This window comes from Mustela nivalis (assembly GCF_964662115.1).
Source record: "Mustela nivalis genome assembly, chromosome: 1".
NCBI classification, from domain to species: Eukaryota; Metazoa; Chordata; class Mammalia; order Carnivora; family Mustelidae; genus Mustela; species Mustela nivalis.
In genome coordinates, this window is record NC_139020.1 from 25,524,214 (window position 1) to 25,549,426 (window position 25,213).

Below are 25,213 nucleotides of genomic sequence, written 5' to 3' on the forward strand. Positions count from 1 at the left end.
TTCACTCTTAGAACCAGCACCCCCCAGGATGTAGTATTTTTATCCCCATTTCAAACACCAGGAAAGCGAAGCTAAGGAAAGCACTTAGTCATAAGCAGAATTTAGACAAGTCTGATGGCAAGGCCAATCCTCTTCATCTCTGGGGAGAAAATTTCACCTCAGTATAAACAGGGGTTCTCAACTGGAGTAATTTTGCCCTCCACCCCGATGGGCACGTGGCAATGTTTGGAGACATTTTTGATTGTCGCATCTCGGGGAGGAAGAAAGACGCCAGGCCTGCTGCTCAACATGCTACAGGGCAAAGGACAGTCCCTCACAATAAAGGACTAATATCTAGCCCAAAGGCTCTACAGGTGCTAACCCTGAAAAACTCTATCGTAATAAAACATCCCTAAAAATGTCTTCTTACAAAGGTATTACGACCTCATCGTTTTCTTTTCTGAAATCATTGTTTAGAATCAGCAAGAAAACTTGAAACCACAACTAGATATTTACGTACTCAAGGCTACTCTTCAAGAACTCAAATTTGAGTTAACGCTATAAATTGTGAACAGATCACACAACTTTGTGGAGGCTTCAACCCCAAATACTATGTTATTTGGTGTCACATAAATGCACAGGAGTGGGGAAATATAAGAATGTCTGACATGTTTTCATTGATGTGTGACAGTTTGATCTTTATTCTGTTTAAAAGGATGCAAGAAGGGGAGAAAAAAGGAAACACTGAGGAATAGCATACTACAGTTTTATAAAGTAGACATTTTTAAAAAGGCACAATAAAGCCACACCATGAGGCAGAAAACTGCTTTCTTGATTTTATTTCAAAAGTACACAAGGTCACAAAACTAGAGCAAGTTTTTTTGTTTTTTTTTTTTAAACAAATTTTGTTTTTTACAAATTTCAAAATCTGCACCATTGGATACGTAAGCCAGAAACTTTAAATACAAAATCTTTTTGAAACTGACACTTATCAATTCTCTACTTGCATATGTCAGGTGTCAAAATATTTTTTCTTAGTAGTACAAGTGTATTTATCACAAAAGTTCACAGTTAGGAATGAGAATAAGTGAATAAATTGTGGTTCTCTTAACACTTATGGCATTAAGTTAGCAGAAAATCCAGAGTTCTTCCTTGATTGGAGCTTTTAGTGTTCACAACCAAAAATCCAACTGATATTCACCATACTTTTAAAATTAAAAAAATAGAGTATTTTTTAAAAGCTTGATTTTAAATAATAGTAAGAGATTAGATTAAGAAATTGTTTAGGGATATCACCCTATATAAGATAAACAGAACCACAATTTACAAGTTTATTCATTATTTTTCCTTACTTCTGTAACATTGTAGAATTTGTGCTCAGTTATGGACCTTTTTTAGTGTCAAAATAGGCAAACGAGTAAAAACTCTACCTGCAGAATGTGTTGCCTCTATCGCAAGACTATCTAAAGGCATTTGATATATTAAAACTTGCCCAGAACATTTATACTACCAAACACAAGAATTTTAAGAAGATATATATACATATATATAATGTCACAAGCCACTAAAAAGTTAAAGTTATGCCAACATTTTCTACAAACTACTCCTTACGTGACACATCAAAGCATTAACTACATAAAATGTTTGTTTTTTCTGTTCACACTGGAATAAGGCATCTGACAGCCCTAAACACTGTGGAGATGAACAGATTAGGAAAGAACCTTAAACATTCATAGAACTTCAAATTTACATGCCCCACGCACACAGAAAGACAGAGTAGTTATTTTAAGAAGCCATACGTTACAGAATTGAATATCCAACTTCATGCAATGAGTTCTTTCTATATTTAATCAAAATGTTTACTTGCCCCTTCACTTGCTCCAAATTTCCAGAATTCAATCTTAAAAATTAGCATTTTAACAAAATCAGGTATTTCTTCATATCCATAATCTAACTGCATTTCTTCAACTAAACCCTCCCAAGACACACTCAGACTGTGTTTCCAAAGTAACCACTCCATGGCAGATAGCCCAAATTTAAAGAAAGTTATTTGCCTGAATAAACTGGTCATCAGTATAATTGATAAGAAATTTGGGGGGTTCTCAAAGAGGGGAATACTGGTCAAACTGCCGATTAGAAAAAGAACACCAGTGAACTACATATTCTAAGCCCAGAACTCATCCTCGCCAGTACCATTTCTCTCCAAATGATCCTGTGTAACTCAAAAAGACGGTGTCAAGTCTCAGGTGTCAAACAGAATCAAATGGATTCTCCTCAAAGATGCAGGGCTGTTCTGGAGCGGCCTGGATTGGCTTTCTCATGGTAATGCTTTGAATAGCCAGTTTTGGTTGAATTGCTTGATGATTGCTAAGTTATTCTAAAAGAAATACTTCCAGCTCAACTGAATGATTGCTGAGAATTATTTGGGAAGTTATCAGTACCTGACCGATCTGACTTTTGGATCAATTGAAATTTACAATGAGAACAGCTGGAGAAGTAAGTATAAAACTGAACTCTGTCCTTGAAACTTAATCCTACCCAGCCAGTCTTCTCAGGTCACACAGGTGACGTTTTACGAGCTCTGTTCTCAGGCTGTAAGCGGTCTGGACCTGAAAGCGCTTCTGGGAGAGTCTGATTACTCAGAGCCACATCTCAGAGAGGCGGACACATTCACCTTTTACCGTAGTTCCTATTTAGATCGACAGAGTAATCTTCACTGTATGAAAACTGGGGACAGGAAGGATCAAATGCTTTTATTATCCAAGTCTGTGATCTGTTATTTATCCTTACACTATCTTATAAATTTTATTATACAAAACAGGCCAAACATCTGGCGTTCAAAAATAGCTACTTTTACAAAATCATACACAGTCAAAGAGTGCTGGGGATGTTGAAATTTTAGAAACTTTATGAATAACACAATCGGTTAAGTTGCACCCAAAAAGAAGAAGGAAGAGGAGGCAAGAATCAAAGTATGAAAAGAGAAAGGTGTCACAGTGATGTGTTTTTAACAGTACCTTCACCTCTAAGCACCTTTCAGGTGATAGCTAGCTCATAGGCACCAGAAATTCATAATAAAAATTAAAACTACCCAAAGGCACAGATGAAAATGTTAACGCAAGTATAAAAGCAATATTATATAGGGTTAAAAACCTACTAAAAAATGCTTCCAAATATATAAAACTATACACTAATCCATTACACAGACATTCAGCTTAAGTTCAGCATTAAAAAGTATACACAATACTCTGCCTAACCTCAAATTCATACGAACATTAATTTATAATGTAGCATTTACCACCACAGCACCCGAAGAGATCAACAGAAACCGACTCCCTATCAAAATCTAGGGAAAAGGTTTTAGAGCTAGTGAAATAATTTATTGCAAACCTTATTTACTATAAAGAAACTGTTGGCTCATTTTACTATATCCACACTCCCTCACAATCTTAAGGGAAATACAATAAACTCACTTTCTTCTACTACAATAGTATTTAACACATTTGGCAGTTAGGAGTATACCTTCTACTCCTTTTCCTTTCATTTCTCTCTCTCCATTTTTTTTTTTTTTAAAGAATAAATCACTTTCACAAAACTAAGACTCACTCTTTTCCAAGCTCACCGTGATTTTCTGCAACTACACAAGGACATGTTGGCCATAAAAGAGCTATACATCCTCCCAAGTCTGAAATACAGAATCGATGGAGGACACCTCCTAGCTGAAAATGTATTTCATCATTCTGAGTCTATGAAGACAATAACCTCCAGGAACCACATTCAAGTGGTAAATGTAGGATTACATGTTTCTGAAACATATATTGTGCAACACCAACATAATCCACCCCCCCCCAAACACTGAACAAATGTTTTTCAATTTAGAACCAATGATTGGGGAATTTCAAACTGTAATTGTCAAATAATGAGTCATAATTTTCTTATTAGAAAAATATCACCTCAAGGGCTAGTGTTTAGTTGGGAACTGCAAAATATTCCATCCTTGTTCTGACTGTCATTGTTCTACAGACGGCCACAGGCCTCAAGGCATCAGATCACTCATCAACAAAACCCATATTCACTACCGCACCGCTAACTAGTATCTCTAAATGAATCAGAGAGATTCTCCTTTATTTTAGCATGTAAAGGAGCTTACTATGTCCTTGTTGCCTACAGCAGTCTATCAATTAAATAGTTAAGAAATCATTTCATAGACAAGGTCTATAAATGATTCGGAAGTAAAACTAGTAATTTCTACAACACTGTAGTGTTTTTTATGTTATTAGAGAGCTGTTTCAAACTTATATTTAAATGAGCTTCCAAAGAAGTTTCAAAAAGAACAAACACAGGTGTGTCGTAAGTATTTTTGGATGGATGTTTCTTTACCAATTTGGGGGGGATACCAGATCACAAATTAATTGAGAAAGGCAACCTAAAAATAAATGGTAGAAAACAGGAAGTACCAGGTGCACATGATTCAAGTATCAACTTAGGGTGCATGTAAGTTCACCAATTTCTTCACCTAGGATTTCATATTCAAAGTGCTATATCTTTTAAGTGTTGATATTTAGAAATCTATCAAATCAATCTCTTAAAGGAAATATTTTTTAGCTGGTGAATCTATCTTTAGTGACTTCAATTCAACTTTACTATTTCAGTAACCACACAAAACTTTTTAAAACATAATTTTCAGGTTCTGGTTAAGTTCTTGATACATGTTGAGGCTGGTAGCAGAATTTAGAACGGAACAGTCTTCCTACCCGAAGAGGAGAAAAGAAACCTGGACAGCACACATGGAAGTGCAGAGGCTCTACACTATGGACCCGTCCTTGCTCTGCGCTGGAATCATCACAGGCACCGCCCCCATCCTACTTAGATTAGGGGCAGCTACCTTAGCAGGTGCGAGAGTTGGGCTCTGGGGAGGACGTTCGAAGTCTTCACTTGGTACCTGGTTATACTGAGTCTTGGCATACCCTTCCATGTTGGAAGGAGACATGGAGCCCAGGGACGAGTGATTGCTGCCGATGTAGCTCCGGGCGGTGGACGCACGGCTCTTTGGAGGAGGCACGTCTTCCCTAGAAAGCAAAGATCCCAACACAAGTTCAAAGAACAAGTTTCTAAAAACCCATAATTACATAAGCTATGAAAAATGGGTATGGGTGAAGAAAGATCCTCTAAGTATCGTGTATATAAAAGTGTGCATGACACACACAAAAGCAATTGCAGTAAGGTACAACGTTCTGGACTGTGTATTCATCCCAAATCTATCATTTACAGAGTATATTCCTTCATACATAATAAAATGAAAGTTTTACAAACATTTGATTCTATAATGCTGTCTTATAAGGAACAAACTTAAATTTCTTCATACTCTACTATCACTGATAAGACAATCTACAGTTATGGTCGGCCAACACGCCAACACATTATAGCTAATAAGGCATTAACATCTATGAAAATATTTCTACCAAAATAAGGAAATTACTTCTCTAAGACCTTAGCTGAAAACTTAGCAGATTCAAATTTACAAAAACTCAGAGTTTTACGCATAAGAATTTTCATACCAAGCAATGACAAAGAATATACACCAGAGTTACCTCTGGTGCAGTTTAAAAAGACAAGTGTCCAGACCCCAAGCCAGACCTACCAAATGTCAATTTACCTGCTGGATGTTATTTAAGTCGTATGTTATTATTTTAAAGTTCTATAATGCAATGCACACTTCTAGTTAAGATCTACTAGTTTAGAATATTAAAAAATAAAATCACAGTTACTAACATTTCTATAAATTACCAATGTCACTTGATACTATCAGGTCTTTCTTTCTAAACCTCAACATCTGCTCATTTTTTGAGAAACTTCATGCCTGCACTTTATTGGGAGGAGGCAGACAGTCTTAAGCATTTGCAGTAGCTCTTAAAATAGGATTCAAAATAAGGGCCGGAGACAGGGCACAACAGAGGTTGGTCAGTTCCGCGCACTTGAAACTGAAAGTAAATGCTTTCAAATGTATTGAGGGAAAGAGTTTTTATCCAGTTCTAGCGGGGTAAATGCTTCAGGTGGTTAAGAGAATTAATGCTTTAGAGACATAAAAATTTAATTTCTATCAGTCAACTCTTGTGTCACTTAATTACCTGATATCATGATGAACTTCCTTTTCATATTTTTCTTCTCTGCGCTTTTTACGACAGCAAAAGACGATAAGACCAATGAGCACTAGAGCAAGCAAAATTCCTACAACTGCTCCTGCAATTGTTCCAGCTCTATTTGAAGCTAGAATAAGATATAAATAAGACAATAATTAATAGTAAAAAAAAATCTGTATCCGTATCTAGTCATATTGAAGGTTAAGGGTACATAGTGATGGATGAATTTCATTGCATATATTAACTTTAAGGAACACATTTATTAGTTTTTTGGTCCAGTGGAAAAGACCCACTGGAAGAACTTTCTTCTGGACTACATAATCTATTTCAAGCATAAAAATCATGAAACTAGACTAAAAGATTTTAATATCATAGCTACCTTGGTTGGCATAGAAGAATGTTCTAAATAGCTTATACCTCTAATGTCTAAATACAAGAGTCAATTTGACAACTCTTACCTTCTTAATGTCATTACAATAATAAAGGCTATATATTTTTTCCCCTTCCCAGGACTTCGAATAGCAAATAACCAAATCACAGAGTGCTTTGCCAAGTTAACATCCCCTTGCCCTCAATACACACTTGCTGACTGAACCAAAGGAAGCTATATGAAGACGACGCAAACAGACGTCCTCACAACAGACAGAAAGAAGGTACTTACGTGGAACAACATTCAGGCGTAGCTGGCACTGATCGGAGCCTACTCTGTTTGTGACTGTACAACTATATGTCCCAGAGTACTCAGTAGAGGCATTTTTTACAGATATAACAGGTGACTTCATGTCTATGGGGAAAAAAGGAAGTATATGGCATAACCCATCTTCACAATATTGCACTGCTAAGTTTTTAGTAAAGGCAAACCATATTAAGCTTGACAATCCAGGTAAAAGTGAGACAAATGGAAGCTGGGTACGAACAAATGTCTATGGAGACATGTGAGCACCTCCAGAACGCAGACGCGGCTGACTCTCAAACAATGGCGGGGGTGGGGGGGCGGGGGGGCAGGCGTGTAAGGATTTCCTGCACAGTTAACGATCAGGGTATAATTTTTGACTCCCCCAAAATGTAACTGTAATTTTTAAAAAGGATTTTATTATTTATTTAGAGCAAGGCAGTGCACATACGAGCAGGGGGGCGCACAGGGAGAGGGGGAGAGAGAATCTCAAACTGACTCTGCACTGAGCCCGGAGCCTGACACAGGCTCCATCTCGTGACCCCAAGATAAGCACCTGAGTGGAAATCAGGAGTCCCACGCTCCATCAATGGAGCCACCCATGTGTCCCTTGAATGTAACTATAATTAGCCTACTCTTGACTGGAAACCTTACAGTAGCATAAACAGCCAACGGGCATGTTTTGCATTTTATCTGTGTTATATACTGCATTCTTGCAATGAGTAAACTAGGAAGAAAATGCTACTAAGAAAATCACAAGGAAAATACATTTTCAGTACGCTCTGTAAAAAAATCCATGTATAAATGGACCTTCATGGTTCAAACCTGTGTTGTTCAAGGACCAGCTGTTACTGCCCTCTAGTTCATTTGTATCACAAGCCAGAGTATCCACCACTGCCTTAGCCACATACAGCCTCCCCTGAAGCAGAGGCACACTGATTCTAAAAAACAGTGGGGCGCCTGGCTGACTCAACTGGTAGAACATGCAACTCCTGATCTCAGGGTGCTGAGGAGTTTGAGTCCCACACTGGGCCTAGAGATTACTTTAAAAAACAAAACCAAAAATTCCATCCCACAAAGCTCTTTGGTGCAGAAGATTTCAAAACCTATTTTATCCCTGCAGGTGGAAGAAAGATGTTTCAGAGTCAGAGGGGTCATATAGTTTTGGCCTCCTAGTTTGAGAAAAGGAAGAGGTGGAGAGAAATCCTACTTCATCATTAATCTAGGCAAAGCATTCAAGATCCTACTCTTATTATAACTAAGCCATTGTCTACATTACGATTATTATTAATCGTTACTATTACGATTACAGTATTACTTACTATTAAAAAATCTATAACAAAGAAACTAGAATATCCTAAGCAGTGAGATTATAAAAATATTATCATTAACACAATATGACACTAAGTTGTCATTGTAAAACACTGAATAATTCTCATGGAATCCTGATTGTTTTATACAGAAAAGGGGAGGTATCTGGGAATTTCAAAATACACACACACACATACCCCACTACTAGATCTAAGTCCAAACTGATGGCATATAGTACAATCTGTAATATCAGCAATACCTGGTAACCACAAAGTGGGCAGTTTCTGTGAGTTGGACAACTTCTGCCATTCATACTGTAATGGAAGTGAACCTTCCTTAGGTTCACATTTTAGTTTGAAGTCATTTCCAATTTCTTCTGATCCATCAACGTAACATCTTATACCTGACGGCTTAACTGAGAAAAGAGTAAATGGTAACTTTACACAAGACAACAGAACTTATGTTTGCAAGGATTAAACACATAGTACATTGCACAACCACTGACTCATTATCATGTGGTCCTGAGTTCTGGGGTGACAAGACCGAAAGACAGTAAGAAGGCATCAGCACCAGTTTACTCAACTACGCAACACGAAGCAGGCACGAATGAGCTCAGGCCTCTCAGGCAGGGGCTCTGGGCTCCTTCATTCCAAAAAAAGAAGATGGTGCAGGTGGCTTCCACTTTCCTCCAGTCCTTACCTGTTCTTCTGCTCAGTGCCTGACATGAAGGTAGCACTCCGGGAGTCTGTGCCTTGTCATATCCCTCTGAGTGCTGTTATCTTACCATTTGGGGGATTTATAACAAATAATGCTGATAACAGGACCAATTAACACTCTGCATTTACATTAACCCCAAACCATCCAGAGAGCACTGTTATAATAAGGTCACCCTGACGGTACACTCCAGGTCTCTCTGGGAAACTGTTTAGAGCCGCTGCTAAACCCATTCCTTGTAACTCACTCCAAACACTGGAACAACACCTTGGCATTTCACTCTTCTGCTGAATTTATGACACAATGTACATACAATAAAATCAACACAACTGCATCTTCTGGGGGATCATTTTGAACAAATGTGTAAGCACCACCATCGAGCATGGCTTAACCTCTCCCAAGCAATTTCCCTCATGCTGAGATCTGATGCCACAACCCTGGTTCCAGGCAGCCACATATCAAATTTCTAGCACACACTAGATTTGTTCTACTGCTTCTAGAATCACATAAATGGAATAATACTCATTTACTTTTTTTCCAGTCTTACTCCTTTTATTCACTGTCTTTTGATGCTGATCCATGCACTCACTAGATCATTCTTTTTTAATGCTCAGCTGTATTCTATCAAGGGACTAGAACACAGATTTGCTTCCCCATTCATCCACCAGCAAACATGGTTTCCAGTTTTAGGGCTCGTGTTGAAGCTCAATCAGCTAAACTCCAAGGGAAAAGATGTGTAGAGGAGGATCTCACCATTAGAGGAGGGATCCTGAAAGATTCTGAGTATGGGCTAAGAGCGGTGTGGACCCATTCTAAAGAGGCTACTTCCAAGGCAAGATTAGGAGAAGCAGGGATTATACTGGACATGAGGGCCATTTAGCAACAGAGGAACCCAGGAAAAGATGAGTAAAGTGGGGGCAAGAATGGGGAAGCAACAGCAGTTTCTAGTTTACCCCCACTCCACGACCTTGGGAGGAACAGTGTTCCCTATGAATAGCGGGTTTTATTGCATGTCTTCCCAGTCTGGTAAATAGCAGGCCTGCTTGTTTCTTTTTCAGTCGGAGCTAATTTTTATTCTTTCAGTCCTAGAGATGGGCTTTTATTGTTTCACTGCTATGAAAATGTAAATGGGTTCTACAGTTTTGTGCTATTAGAAATGGTGCTTCAACACTACGTAAATGTTCACACATTTTCCTTTTTCTTGGTAATTCCTGGATCATATCTAGTAAGTGCATGTTTAACTAAATAAGAAACATTCAAACTGTTTTCCAAAGTTGACCAAAAGAATTACTGCAGAGCATCTTTAACAAAGGTTGCCATTCATGATCTCACATCTTTACATTCTTTGATAATACTTAAATTTGATTTCATTTTGCCACTCTTCTTACTGCCTGTACCTTTTAACAAGGGTGGACACAGCATTTAATTGTACTGGTTACTTTCCTAAGCAAATATGTTCCTTTTTCAGATTGATCAGTTGCCCTGGGGAACTACATCAATGAAAAACTTTTATATCAGTTTTGCAAATTATTTCATCCTGTGAATCTTCAAAGAAATGAGCTCTTTTCTTCATTTTTTTAAACCACCAAATATATCCTTTACTACATAAATTAGCAGATATTATGAGATATTGAAGCATTGCTTCATACATCAAAAGTCTATTGGTGGGGGGCCTGGGTGGCTCAGTGGGTTAAAGCCTCTGCCTTCGGCTCGGGTCATGATCTCAGGGTCCTGGGATTGAGCCCCACATCGGGCTCTCTTCTCAGCAGGGAGCCTGCTTCCTCCTCTCTCTCTGCCTACCTCTCTGTCTACTTGTGGTCTCTGTCTGTCAAATAAATAAATAATCTTAAAAAAAAATCTACTGATAATACAGTGTTCTAACTCTAACCTTCATCTTTTCTAACAAAATATCCCTTTCCCATAAACCAAATACATCCAATAATGGGCAGTTAACTTAAAGTGGCTGCTGAAAAAATTCAAGGCCCCACTGAGCTTGAGATACACACTCGGCCTGTAATAGAACAAGAGGTTACCAACCCTGGCTTCTGGGTTTCACTCTGGAGGGGCCTGCTTTCCACTGGGAGGAGAAAGTGCAAGTCTTTCACATGCCAACCCCAACCATTAAACCACAGGAAGGTAACTCGTAATTCATGGCACTTGGGTATACTGAAAGAAAGATAAAAACCACAAAGGAAGACTTACAGATACAAAAGTCTTATCTTCTAATGTTTCTTTGGCCTGGGGTTCCAGGATACCTGACCATTGTCCCCAGAATATTTGCTTCCACGATCATTAGCACAGCCAACAGTCCTTCTCAAGAAAAGGCGCGTGTCCACCAACTTGTACTTGGGCAGCGTTCCAGCAGTGTAGTAACGCTGTACTCCATACGCTGTACTCCATACATGTACCCTATCATCACCCCCCCACACTAATGGCCTGCATCAGTCTGTGGGAGAAACACTCTAAATTCCAATAAAGGACATTACATCATCTACCCAGAAATGCTATTTTTGCTTGGTTGAAAACACCATGCTCTGGGCTCAGAACTAGTTTGCAGCAACACGGCTAAATGCATCAAGAAGGTCGGAATCGTTGCCAAATATGGGACCTGTTACGGTGCCTCCCTCAGGAAAATGGTGCAAAAGATGGACAGGAGCCAGCATGCCAAGTACACATGCTCCTTCTGTGGCAAAACCAAGATGAAGACAAGCTGTGGCGATCTGGCACAGAAAATAATAGCCAAGGGTGCCTGGATAAACAGCACTTCTGCCATCACAGTAAAGTGACTAAAGGAGCTGAAAGACCAGTAGAAGCTCCACCATTTAAAACACCACTAGCCTATAATAAATGGGTTAAGTGATGGAACAGCAACAAAATACCGTCTCCAAGTGAAGTTGTGCACAGAAATCATGGGCAAAAGTTTGAGAAGAAACAAGATATTGCATAGTCTCAAAGTGGGTCCCAAGATACTTCTCTTTTTTTGCACTCATAGAGAGGAAAAAGTCATGTTCAATTAGAGAAACTTTTCTATTTTATTTTGAAACTATTTCAAAATAAAAAATGGGGAAAAAAATGCCTTGTCCTTTATCAATGCCTTACAAATCCCTCAGGGCCAGCGTTCACTGAGCTACGCCACATGCGACTGGGCTGTGTACAACCAGGAAACAATTAATTGTTGTTCTACTCATCAAGAAAACGTCATCTGTTTATATCAAAAGGTCTCATTCATATGCCCCTTCAGAGGTCAAGGGGCAGAAGGTGCTAGTGATGTTTGGCCACATATTAACCCTCAGTCGATTCCCTTTGTTACTGAGTTGCATCCACATGAACTTGTGGCCTATCTGAAGAGTAGAGCAGGCTCTGGCAGTGGGGCGAGCTACAGTTAACACTTCACCCTCACACCCAGGCAGCTAACAGTCATCCCAGGTCATGTCCACACAGCACACAGGGCTCAATGAACAAGCATCATTACTCTGTGAATGCCTTTGTGGCATCTCCTCCAGATTCCCCAGAAGCAAATGAAGGTATTAGGCAAGGCCTCCAAGTGAACTGAGTTCCACTGGACTAACACTGGGTCTGGTCCCTAGAGGGCACCTCGTTTTGTTTTTCCTCTGGACTATCCAAGCAGATGTCTCAGGTAAAGCTAACAGATAAGCTTCCATTCAACAGTCACTTGCAAGAGAAAATTCCGGGAGTGTCTCCCAGCAGCAGCCATGACTCATCTGGGAACATGGAAGAGAGCACTACGGGAAATTCTCCTCCAGCTCTGACACAGCTTGTCAAATCAGAGTATTAGTCATCCCCACTGGCCCTCAGTAATCACTTCCCTTTCTCCTCTTACCCTCCACTTCACGCCTCCTCCCTCCCTGGTTTGGATTCACAGCTTGTGAGGCCACGGTTGATCCCCCACAGACATAACAAAAGAAGTTACTGTCAGTGCTTCTCCCTCATCCATGGTGAGGTATGAAATGCTGGGTTGTGAGGTTTAATGAAAAGGGGACATCTCTCCTGCGTGGCGGTCATGGCTGCTGTCACAAGTGTGCTTAGCCACATCATGTGCCAACCGTTATCCCTGACTCAGGTTCCTTCTGGGAAATGAGCTGCCTTGTGCTGTTGTGATCCCTTCAGTCAGGACCTGCAAATTCAATACAGAACCTGGTCCCATGGGAACATACACCCGCCCACACCTACTGTGCTTGTTCACACCATTTCTGGGAATGTGAGCCAACTGCATGCTTCTCACTGTACCTGTCCACTCCAGGGTCCAAAACAAATAATTCTGATAACAGGTATAGTTTGGTACATTACGGACCAGTTAAAATTCCAACTCAATACTTCCTGGAGCGTGTGTTATAAATAAAAGAAGATTCACTGAGTTATAATCCCAGGTATGCCTGGGCCTGAGATAAGAGTTCAGACAAGTTATTAAAATGTTACCTGCTTTCACATTTATGAGAAAGAAAGGTAACTCCATGTTTATTAAATGAAGACACAGAAGCTAGAATTCCCAATGTTACCATATTCTCTCTCCTGGTTCCCTACTCAGGTTCAGTAGCTTTCATACCATAGGAAATATTTTGAACCAGGGCCATTCAGGACGAAGTGCCTTTTACCAGGACTTCCTTGTGTACACACTCAACAATGCTGTCAGTGGAAGGCAGTCTTACTGACAACCCCTAAAGTTGCCGCTGGAGTGCACGAAAATCCACATTCTTGCTCCTAGTTGCCACCAGCTCTTACACTCATGCTTCAGAAAACAGTGATGTATTAAAGGAGTCTGGAACCCAACACCTCTAACTTTTTCACCCTCCCCACCACCAATCAGTTCTCTAAAACAAAAGGAAGGAGGTAGAGCTGATGTGGGGGGAGAACTGCCTTGATTGGGTTCTTCTAGAGGTATGCCAGGTGGCTCCAGAGACCCAAATTTCCTTCCAAAAATGGGTCCCCAAGTGTAACCCAAAACAGGACACCTTGGGTCACAAAACGGGGGAATTTCCTATCATAAAACAGAGCTAGACAATTGTGTTTTTCTACGTGGCAGCCATTGTACTTCTGGGTAAAGTCTACCATGTTAAGACTTTAGAAGTAAACTTATGAACAATAACCTTTCAGTTTCTCAGTTTGAAGGAATTAAGACTGCTTGTGCACATCCACAGAATCTAGAGAAGAATGAACATTGCAGTCTTTGCCAGTTTACTAATCTCCTTCTTAACTGTCATAGAGAAAACAAGACAGCCTAGTGATCATTTGTCTAATCCCTTTACCTTAAAGGATGAAAAACAGTGATGCTCAGAGAGGTTAAAATAATTATCTGATGGGGCGCCTGTGTGACTCAGTGGTTAAGCCACTGCCTTCGGCTCAGGTCATGATCCCAGTGTCGTGGGACCGAGCCCTGCAACAGGCTCCCCACTCAGTGGGAAGCCTGCTTCTGCCTTTCCCAATCCCTCTGCTGATGTTCCCTCTCTGTCTGTCAAATAAATAAAATCTTTTTAAAAAAATTTAAAAAATAATAATAAATGATTATCTGATGTCTAGTGGGCTTATCCCTTTAATATTTGTTCTACTGTATTCCATCTTTTCTGTTCTAAATACTCCAAGTATTCATCATAGAAATCCCATTTATTAAAGTTACATAGTTTGAAAAAGCCTGAAGTGCCCATAACAACCACTTCTGAACTGAATGGAATACGATAGAGATTTAAGGATAATTAAATCTTTCTGTGTTTCAAAAGGTAGGCTGAGGCCAGGGCAAATCTAAGAAAAATACAAAAAACAAAAACAAACAAAACAAAACAAAAAACACCTGGATTTCCTAAAGCCTGGCTTAGGGTTCTTTTTCCATATCACAAAACTTGTTCATTTGCCTTTAAACTCTTTTAGGAATTTCACAAAGAAGCTGATCACCTCCTATATTTTTAATCCAAAAAATGGTGCTGGTTTTATATTATTTGAGGACATTAGGATTACTTCAGATGCTGCTACTATAGAACTGTGTTGTATTACTCTGGTAACAAGTAACATTAATACAAACAATTTACCAAGAACTGTCAGCTGAATCTTCTTATTTCCAACACCAGGAGCTTTTTTCACTTTGCACTGATATGTGCCAATATCCGACAACCGTAAATTTGTTACATTTATTGATGCGTCACCAGATTTGAGGTCACTACTTGTAAAATGTACTCGTCCTTTCAGATCTTGGTAGTAGTCGTCATAAATTTTGTCTCCAGAATATAAAATAATCTGAAAGAAAACCAAAATAAGACAAGGGAAAAACAAATAAGCAAACCCTCTGTCTCATTAAAGGAGCTGTGGATACACCATGGTACTTTCTGTAGGATCCAAAAAAGAATAAAAACACAATATCATCAGGAAAACTATAATTATTCAAATCACATATTAAGAAAACAAGACATCACAGGGTGCCTGGCTGGCTCAGTCAGTAGAACACACGACTCTTGATTTCAGGGTTCTAAGTTTGAATCCCATTATGGGTTTGTCAAGATTACTTAAAGATGAAATCATGGGGAGGGCTGTGCACTAGAGGGGCTCAGTCAGTTAAGCATCTGCCTTCAACTGAGGTCATGATCCCAAAGTCCTGGGATCAAGCATTGCGTCAGGCTCTCTGCTCAGCAGGAAGCCTGCTTCTCCCTCTCCCTCTGCCCCCCCCATTTCTGCTTGTGTGGAGAATCCACTTATGTGTCTCCCCACCCTGCTTGTGCTCTCACTGTCTCTCTCAAATAATGTGTTTTTAATAAATAAATCTTTGAAAAAAAATCAAATCAAATCTTGGAGCCCTGGGTGGCTCAGTCACTTAAGCATCTGACTCTTGATTTTACTCGTCACAATCTTAGAGTCCTGAGACTGAGCCTCACATCAGGCTCTACACTGAGCATGAAGCTTGCTTGAGATTCTCTCCCCTCCCCCTGCCCTCAACACACTTGCACTCTCTCTCTCTCAAGAAAGTAATTTTAAAAATAATAAATAAAATCTAAGAAAGAAAAAAAGAAGGGAGGAAAGAAACAAAGAAGGGAAAAGAAAAAGAAAGAAAGAAAACAGAGATCAATGGAATCCTTGAGTATGGTCACACACTTTCATTTCAAATGGAAAACCAAGAGCCACTTACCAGTGGACCTGAAGAGGCTGCTGGCAGCGAAAGCAGCAGCTCCAAAAAGAAAAAGCTCCAGAAGTTCTCCCAAGCAGATCAGAGTGGACATTTACCCGGTAAGCCATAACCCCCGTGATACTTCCCAACCCATCACTTATATCCCAATAAAAACAAATTCACAAGAAAAATTTAATAAATAAATAGGAAAGCCAAGACCCAATGTAAGTAATATAGCCCTACATAAGAGAGTAATTTAGTTAGACCAGACAAGAACACAGATGTGTGAATTCCTATGCACGCTGCTTTTTAGCAGTCTCAGAGCGTACAGTATTGTCAATCAAATGTATAAATCAGGTAAATACCACCACCCTTATTCCCCAAAAAATGCTTGTGGTAATTTACAGGTGGACTCTAACAACAACAAAAAAGACAACCTTTTTTTTTTTTTTTTAATCTTCATACAAAGTCAGAGGCACTTGAGGGTTCTAGACTCTAAAAGACCAAGTTTTAAACCTCGAGGGATATATGTGCCCAGGGTAACAGGACCTTTCAACTAGTCTTCTGAGACAAAGAGCAAAGACCCCTTTCTAATTCCACTGAGTTTTCTGGGCCACTGTTATAAGCTTTAATGGAAATAACTAAAGGCTAAATTTAGAGGGAAAATAAAATTCTGTGTTAAACTTGGCTTGGAGCAGAATTACAATAGTCATCTCTATCACCCAAATTAACATACTTGATAATTTTTTCACACTTGCTAATGAAATCCTTCATTCTGGTCATCTGGTCATCTTGGACCTAAGGGTCAAAGAGCAGCGGCACCAAACTCAAGTAATAATCAGAGAACATGACTAGTCGACATCCTGAAAGTAATTTTTATCTAAGATGTTAATTATGGGCAGTATAACCAGGACATCAGTGTCCTCTGCAGGAATTTCTTGATGGCAGGGACTTGGGTTCTTTTCGGTATCATCACCCCTTGTGATGCTAATCCCACCCTTTGTCCACTAGATTTTAAAATTTATATATTAAATGTCTGCACTCAATACCAGTTTGCTAAGTAAATAAAAGCAGCAGTTGAAAGGTCTAGGGCTGACTCAAACGAGGCTGTCCTATCCTCCTCCGCAATGAACTAGTGACTCCCTTGTTCAGCCTTCTATACTCAATCCCTCATTGTGCTATAAACACACTTTAGCAGCTTTTTAATGAGTCTGACAAGATGCGTCCTCACTGTTAGTTTTGTAAACTCTCTTAGTATTTTCCCAAGAAAACAGAACCACAAATGCAGTCATGCGACAGAGAACTAACATCGACCAGGCAATTCTGATTCCTCTTCACAACACTGCAAGGATGGTGCAGCGCCGTCCGCATTTCACCCTGAAGCTGAGGACAGCAGTGGCTCTCACACACCAACTTTTGCAAAGCCCCACAGCTAAGATGTAAACCCCATCTATCTGACTTGGTATGTTTATGGACTTGGCACTGAATTAATTTTTACAGGACTTTTAAGCTTATAAAATCCTTCTGCATTCTCATCACAACCATGAGAGGAGGGTGTCTTTTTCCTATTCTACAGGAAGACAGAGGCGTATGACACACGGGAGGCAGCGTGGGATGGAGCCAGGGGCCATAAAGTGCAGTAGGAAGCTAGAGAGACCTCAGCTCAAACCCCATCTGCATCTGTTGCCAGTTGTGTGACCCTGGGCCTCCACTTCCTCTTCTTCACATGCATAAAAATTCTCATTTTAGGGTGTTTTAAGGCTTACAAAACAATATATAATTAAAATCTATAAAACACTTCCCAGCATATGTTAAGTGCAAAGCACATGGTCACTGTTTGCTGACTAAAGAGATCACACAGGGAGCAAGGATGGCTAACTTCTCCAGCCCAGTCCCCTGCTACGGTCAACTATTAGTTTAACTAAAGTAAACTAAATTAAATTAATACTTAATAATACTGAATACTTCATAATTAAGAAAATTTCTATAACAGTATTTTGCTATTTCATTTTTTAGATTAAATACTTTATAAATTGTTTTGCTATGAAGATTTTGTTTTGCTTTTTAAGAAATTATTCAGGATATTTAACTTGAAGAATATGGAAAATAGACTGTTGTAAATATATATTTGCATTACACTGTTACACTCAATTACTCTTATACTGGTAAGAGAATCCTTGTGTTAAAAAATGAATTCTTGGGCGCCTGGGTGGCTCAGTGGGTTAAGCCGCTGCCTTCGGCTCAGGTCATGATCTCAGGGTCCTGGGATCGAGTCCCCCATCGGGCTCTCTGCTCGGCAGGGAGCCTGTTTCCTCCTCTCTCTCTCTGCCTGCCTCTCTGCCTACTTGTGATCTCTCTCTGTCAAATAAATAAATAAAATCTTTAAAAAAAAAAAAAGAATTCTTTAAAAAAAAATGAAAAAGTAAAACAAAAAACAAAAAGTTGAATTCTAATTCTTCACCAAGTCTTGCTTACTTGCTGTCCCCTAACACATGATGCATATTCCTACCATGCTATCTATCAAGCCTTCTCCACATACCCTCCTCCTACCACTCCCTGACTCACATGTCCAACTCCAGATTTTCAGAACATTCCTAAGCTCCTCTTCTTCCTTAAAGCCCTCACTAAGAAATCTTGGGCCAGCGGTGCCTGGGTGGCTCAGTGGGTTAAAGCCTCTGCCTTAGGCTCAGGTCATGGTCCCACATCGAGCCCCACATCGGGCTCTCTGCTCAGCAGGGAGCCTACTTCCCCACCCACTTTCTGCCTGCCTCTCTGCCTCTCTGCCACAAGTCCCTGCCTTGTGATCTCTCTCTATCAAATAAATAAAACCTTAAAAAAATAATCTTAGGCCACTTAACCATTTCATCCATTACACGCATGTCCTCACTTTATATCACAGTGACTGCCTTCCTCACCCAGACCACAAGCCAGAGAAGCCTGGGGTTTTCTACATAGTCCCCACCTCTGCCTGTGTGACCAGCACAGTGATGGACACCTAAGAAGTTCAACGGACATCTACTAAGTGAGCAAGCATTTAGCGCACTTACCACTTGATCCACCTTCTGATTATCAGCTGGTGATAGCAGCCACTCGATGTCCAGTGGTCCCTGGTCTTCTGGACTAAGGGTAAATTTGCATGGCAAATAAGCAGTTTCTCCTTTGGCCTTTTCAATCATCTGATCAGGAGTAGTGATACTCAAACTGCTGGTGAAATCTGGAGAAAGAAACACGCACAGGGATTAAGTGTCCACTGTTAGGCTGGCAGCACGCTCGCCACACCCCGGCCGTTTAGTCGAACAGGATGTGACTTGTGTCCAGAGTGATGCGGTTCAAGCTCAGCGGTCCCCAGTTTTCAGTTTGTGCCTTTGTAGAAATGGAATGCCAATATTAGTATCATCTGATTTGATACAATTTCCTTTAAGAGCATTGTGAATCTCCCAACATCATATGAGATACAAGTTTCTATTAGTAGAGGGTATCCTATATTCAAGCAGATGTTTAAAACTGAACTTAGCTAGAGTCTCTAAAAGGTCAGTTATACTGTACTAACTCAGGGCTACATTAATTCCTACTTGTCACAGTGCCAGACACACTGGTAACTCTTTCTACTGGGGCACATGCTGATGGATTTTGACAGGTTTTCTTTCTTTTTTTTATTATTAACATATAATGTATTATTTGTTTCAGGGGTGCAGGTGGGTGATTCATCTGTTTTACACAATTCACCGTGCTCATCACAATACATACCCTCCCCAATGTCCATCACCCACCCACCCACCCCAAACCCCTCCACTGCAGAAACCCTCAATTTGTTTCCTGAGATTAAGAATTTGTTTCCCTCTCTGGTTTCATCTTGTTTCATTTTTCCCTCTCTTCCCTTATGATCCTCTGCCTTATTTCTCAAATTGCACATATCAGTGAGATCATATGATAACTGTCTTTCTCTGATTGACTAATTTCACTTAGCATAATACCCTCTAGTTCCATCCACGTCATTGCAAATTGTACAGATATATGTATGTATGTATGTGTATACACACCACACCATCTTTATCCATTCATCTGGAATCTTAATGGGTTTTCTACCCAGGTTTCTTTAATTCTAAATTTTTATTAAATTAGAGGGGCCCAGCTGGCTCAATCAATAGAGCATGGGCTCTTAATCTCAGAGTTATGAGTTTAAGTCCTAAACTGAGCAAAGAGCCTATGTTAAATAAATCTTTATTAGATTCTATAATTTTTACTGAATGCTTAAAAATACTTTTTTTTTTTTTTTGAGAGAGAGCTGAGCGATGGGGAGGGGAAGGAGAGACAGACTCAGGCTTCAGGCCCAGTGCCTGACCTGGGACTTATCTTCTCAATCTCAGGACCCTGAGATGAAATCAAGAGTCAGATGCCTTTTTTTTTTTTTTTTAAAGAGTCAAACGCTTAACCAACTGAGCTACCCAGTTGCCCCTTAAAAATATTTCTAAGCAGGGGCGCCTGGGTGGCTCAGTGGGTTAAAGCCTCCACCTTCGGCTCAGGTCATGGTCCTGGGGTCCTGGGATCAAGCCCCGCATCGGACTCTCTGCTCAGCAGGTAGCCTGCTTCCTCCTCTCTCTCTGCCTGCCTCTCTGCCTACCTGTGATCTCTGTCTGTCAAATAAATAAATAAAATCTTTAAATAAAAAAAAATATATTTCTAAGCAATAAATCTGATGACAACTCAAAGAGAAAAAATGCCATCCATTTAGGTATTTTTGAATTTATCAAGTAGTTGACTTAATTATTATCTTTAAGACTTTTCTTACTGTTCATCCCTTCCAATCTCTCTTCTGAAAAAGTCCATCATATTATTATTAAAAAGATATCTTAAAATTCCGTTACTTATTCTGGAATCTGTATTCTATAAAATTTCTAATTAGATCACAGAGAATAAATGCTGAATGGCAATATTTGAAAAGTAAATAAAAACCAAAATAAGATGTCCTGAGGCCCAAAAATTCCAAGATTCTTCTGACTGAGTCTTTTAAAGATGGTTTAAATCCACTGTATCTTTATAAGAACTGAACAATAAGCCTCCTCTTTGCTGTTAATGGTTTACTATAACAAAACTAGTATCATTTACATGCAAAAAAAGGTAAAAGTAGGGTACAGGCATAATGGTAGTTTCTGGATATATCCGAGAAAAAATAGTTTATAATCCTTTCATATTTTGTTTTTCAAGAGAAAAGCAATTCTATTCATATCAATTCACATATAAAAATAGGTTTACTATGTATATCTTATAAGATGAAAGTTTGAAAAAGTCAACTATTTGATATAAAATATAAATTTAGTATGTAAATAAACTACCACACAAAACTTATATTTTAAAATATTTACACTTAGAAGGTTTGCATAGCACTTGTCTGCCACATCTGTTTTCCTTGAGATAATCCAACATTTTCTGTATGCAGAACCTTAGTCTCAAATGGTCATTCACTTGGTCCTCCCCATCACCCAACACTGCCTTGCAGAGCCAGAGGATGGCCTGGAAGAAGCCCTAAGCACTGAGACTACGGTACTGAGGACCTGTCTCTCTCCCCTGTCCTTCCCCTGCTGCCACCAAAATACTAACATCTTGCAGAAAAATTAAGAGTAAGTAAATCAAGTCCTAATTCTCCATAATTGATGATTTTGAGGTTGTTTTTCAAATAATAAATCCCAACAGACCAAACCAAAATGAAGAATTAAATGATTAGCCATCCCAAGATCCTTTCATTATCCTCAAGAAAGGGTAATACATATTGACTGTCATGTGTAATAAAATGTTAATAAAGTTGAAGCTAATAGATTGAGAATGAAAGAAATTACATTCAAACCATTTATAATTCAAGCACCATTATAAGCTTTTAATCACATTTAAGTGCACTTCTCAAATAGCGGATCGAAACTGGACACAAGACTGCTCCCTTAAATCAGAGGCTGCCTAACTCTGACCAAGAGAATATAGTCTGAGTATTGCTGTCTGAGTTCCAAGGTGAGACCTCAAGTGACACTGCTGCTCCCACACTCGCCCTCCTCAGACCCCTGCCACAGAGAGACCAAACCAAGCAGGAGAGAACAGAGGTGTTCAACAGCTACCCTACAATCTCCAGCCCCAGTTCTAGACCAGAGGGCTGTAGTCCCCTGAGCTACCAGAACTTCCCACCTCAGCCTGGCCTAAACTGGGAACCCACAGGATCATGAAGCAACACCCATTTTTTTTGCTTTAAGCCTCTAGAGTTTGGGTTGGTTTGTTACACAGCAAAGACTGTTGACAGACCATCCAAACCCACTGATTCAGCCCAAATGGACTATTTAATATCCTAAAAAAAGGTCCATTACTATTCCAATCTCCGTTTTATGTCCACAATTCTATTTAAAATTATAATTTGGTATTTATGTGTATAATCTCAAGTGTTCCTCCTGAATTAATATCCAATCCTCTGAATAAATACTTTCTATCCTTTCTGATAAACTCAGTTCCAATTCCTACCTCATTCACTTAGGCATTCTCCTGCCTCTCTAACCTACGGTGATTTTTCTTTCTGTTTTCCTACAAACATTCACAGTACTTTACTTTCTGCTACCCGATCACCCATTTGGCACTTATTAGTATATACTAATATACTATATACTGAGTATATACTATCTTGGTTTTTTTTTTTTTTTTTTTACTTTATAAGCTTTATTGTGAAGTTGACTTAGGTAGCCTCCAAGGTTTTGTCATGTGTTCTAGATGTAGATGAGCTTATCTTCTTCCCATACCTTGTATTTTTAAGTAAATTTTAAAATTCCACGTCCTGATTTAAATCATTAGCTCCAAAAGGGTTTGAAAATTTTTGTGGCTCCCTCTATCTCCTGTTGTAGTTCCATGCACATTAGTAGAAAAGAACTGGTGACTAGATTACAAATTTGATCAGTTTTATAAAGGTTGAAAAAGAGTATTAATCTACCAGAAGTTGTTCCTGCTACTTGAAGACCTCCTTTCCATGGCTACTACAAGTTCTTACTTCCATTTAGTTTGTCTGGGTATTGATACTTTATGTATTAAGGTAAGAACAATCTGAGTAAACCCCAGAATGAAAATTCTATTCCAAAATGAATGAAGACATAGCTCAAAAATATCAAGCCAGAATACACAAGAAAATGAAATTTTCTTTTAAAAAATTTAAAACTTTCTGGTTCCTCTGTGCTTTTTGAATTTTCATTTTATAAAATAAAAAAAGGTAAATGACAACAAGTATCTAAATGTGTACATATTCAATTACTCCTAACCAGGCTCTCTGTACTTCTACTGCACAGTCATTAGAATAAAATGCAACTCAATTTTCATGATAGTATCTTTCATTCTTTGACACATAAAAATTACTTTTATCTTAAAACACCACCTTAGAAACAGTTACATATGTATAAAAATTATCTGCAAAGATATATCCCAAACTGTTGAGAGCAGTTAGTTTTTGAGAACTGAGATTTTAAGAAAGGTGACTGCCCATTTCTGCTTTTAATGTGTGTACTGCTAAAATAAATAAATAAATAAACAAACAAACAAACAAACAAACAAACGGGTTTTTAAATGGCTTTCAGCATTTCTTTTTTTAAAAAAATGTTTAAAACATTCAATTGTTCTTCAAAGTGTTGCACAAGAAATGAATTAAAATCTCAAGATTGTACAAAACAGTTATTGGGTTTCCTAGCAACACCAAAGGGGCTCTTTGCACAGAGGCATAGTTTTTCAAGTGTTGAAGTAAGCAACAGTCACAAATTGTAGGAGACAAAAGGCTGACACTCAGTTCCACGCAGTGTCTCTGGGGATTCTTTCCTAATAGGTGCTGCCCAATTCTATTTATGCAGCAAATTAAGTGAGAATTTAAACTGCAAACTACTTGCAGATTCAAACATGGCCTGAAAACTAAATCATATAACAAATCTTATAATTTCACTTCAATTTATGTTCAGTATGATAAAATATGTAGAACACCATGAACTCCCAGTCTGCAAAATCCAGTTAATAAGTGCTCAGCACTGATTATGCAACTAAACACACTAAATCACAACTAATTATGGCAGTGAGTGACATAACATCTCCCAGTTTTCTGCTTGCTTTTTTTTTAATCTTCAAATTTCAAACACTTGAATCTTCAGAGTTCTCTTCTGCCCAGTCTGACATCTACTGGAGCATCAAAATGACATCAGCTCATCAAAGTATGTTTTTAGCCTTGATGTTGTCATCTCCTACCAAACATGGAAGATCTGTTTCTGCCCTAAGAATGAAGAAGAAATGAAGATAACTGAAGACTCTATTCCTCTAGCAGGAAGGCAACGTTTTGAACTAAGGACCTGCTTTGATCTTTTTAACAGACTCCTTCAAGTTTAAGTTACCCATTGACCTGGATGGTCTTCAGGTATCTTTTCCTCCTTGCAACCTTAAAATCACTGGAAAATAGAAAGTGTGAGAAAAATGTAAATGTGAGAAATTTCAATTATGTTTTGAGTAAGTAAAGTCTTAAGAATAGAGAACATCAAAGCTAGGGAGGAAAAAAACCACAAATTTAACTGTATTAGGTCAGAAAACCAGAAGCTTTTAACAAACTTGCTGAGAAGAGAAAGGTTTTCTGTTGTTCTATCACTTGGGAAACAAAACAGAATAGCTCGAACTTATTTTTCCTGTTTTTACCTCTAACAAAAGGTACTAAATGTGAAGTCTGACCAGTGATGGCATATGCACAGGGATTTTAAAGATCACTGAGTCCAGGCACTTCTTCTGGGAGCCATTCTTTGTGCCCAAACATGGATTAATTCCTTGTGCCCAAAATTGAATTAGATGCCCTCCATGTACACCTCGTGCAGCTGATGAGGACTCCATCATAAGCACTTTTCCTCCTTTACTGAAATTGCTACTTTACCGTGTGTCCTTCCTACTCTGTACCTCCTGTGAACATTTCACATTTGATTTCAAAGTCAAAGACTCAGCTAAGAAAGGACAGAAGGAAGGAGAGAAAGAAAAGGAAAAAAAAAAAAACCCACAGCTCATAGGCACAAGTAGCTTCTTTTCAGAGAAGGAACAGAGATGAAAGATGGTCTATTTCAAAACAGAGAAAAATTAACAAGTTTTAATGGAGCTAAAAGTAGGTGAAAATCACTTGAGACCTTTCTCTATTAAAGATGAGACTAAAGGGGCACTTGGGTGGCTCAGCCATTAAGCATCTGCCTTTGGCTCAGGTCATGATACCAGGTTCCTGGGAGCCTGGAGCTCCATATGGCACTGAGCTGGGTGGCTCAGCTG

At 39.0% G+C, this 25,213-nt stretch overlaps 1 protein-coding gene across 7 annotated transcripts in view; it reads right to left on the reverse strand.

Annotated features, from left to right (window-relative positions):
• CXADR (CXADR cell adhesion molecule) overlaps nt 1-25,213 on the reverse strand; it is a 52,892-nt gene that overhangs the window by 11,302 nt on the left and 16,377 nt on the right. For 2 of the 7 annotated variants that reach the window (XM_082742258.1, XM_082742255.1), the window contains exons 2-7: nt 18,970-19,136; nt 14,856-15,060; nt 8,363-8,518; nt 6,781-6,903; nt 6,108-6,246; nt 4,922-5,048 (exon numbers count right to left, since the gene is read on the reverse strand). In XM_082742258.1, coding sequence (XP_082598384.1) covers nt 4,922-5,048; nt 6,108-6,246; nt 6,781-6,903; nt 8,363-8,518; nt 14,856-15,060; nt 18,970-19,136 — 917 coding nt within the window. Of the gene's footprint in view, nt 1-801; nt 5,049-6,107; nt 6,247-6,780; nt 6,904-8,362; nt 8,519-14,855; nt 15,061-18,969; nt 19,137-25,213 lie in introns of those variants that run through there. The other 5 variants (XM_082742257.1, XM_082742254.1, XM_082742256.1 and 2 more) reach the window with 4 other exon arrangements.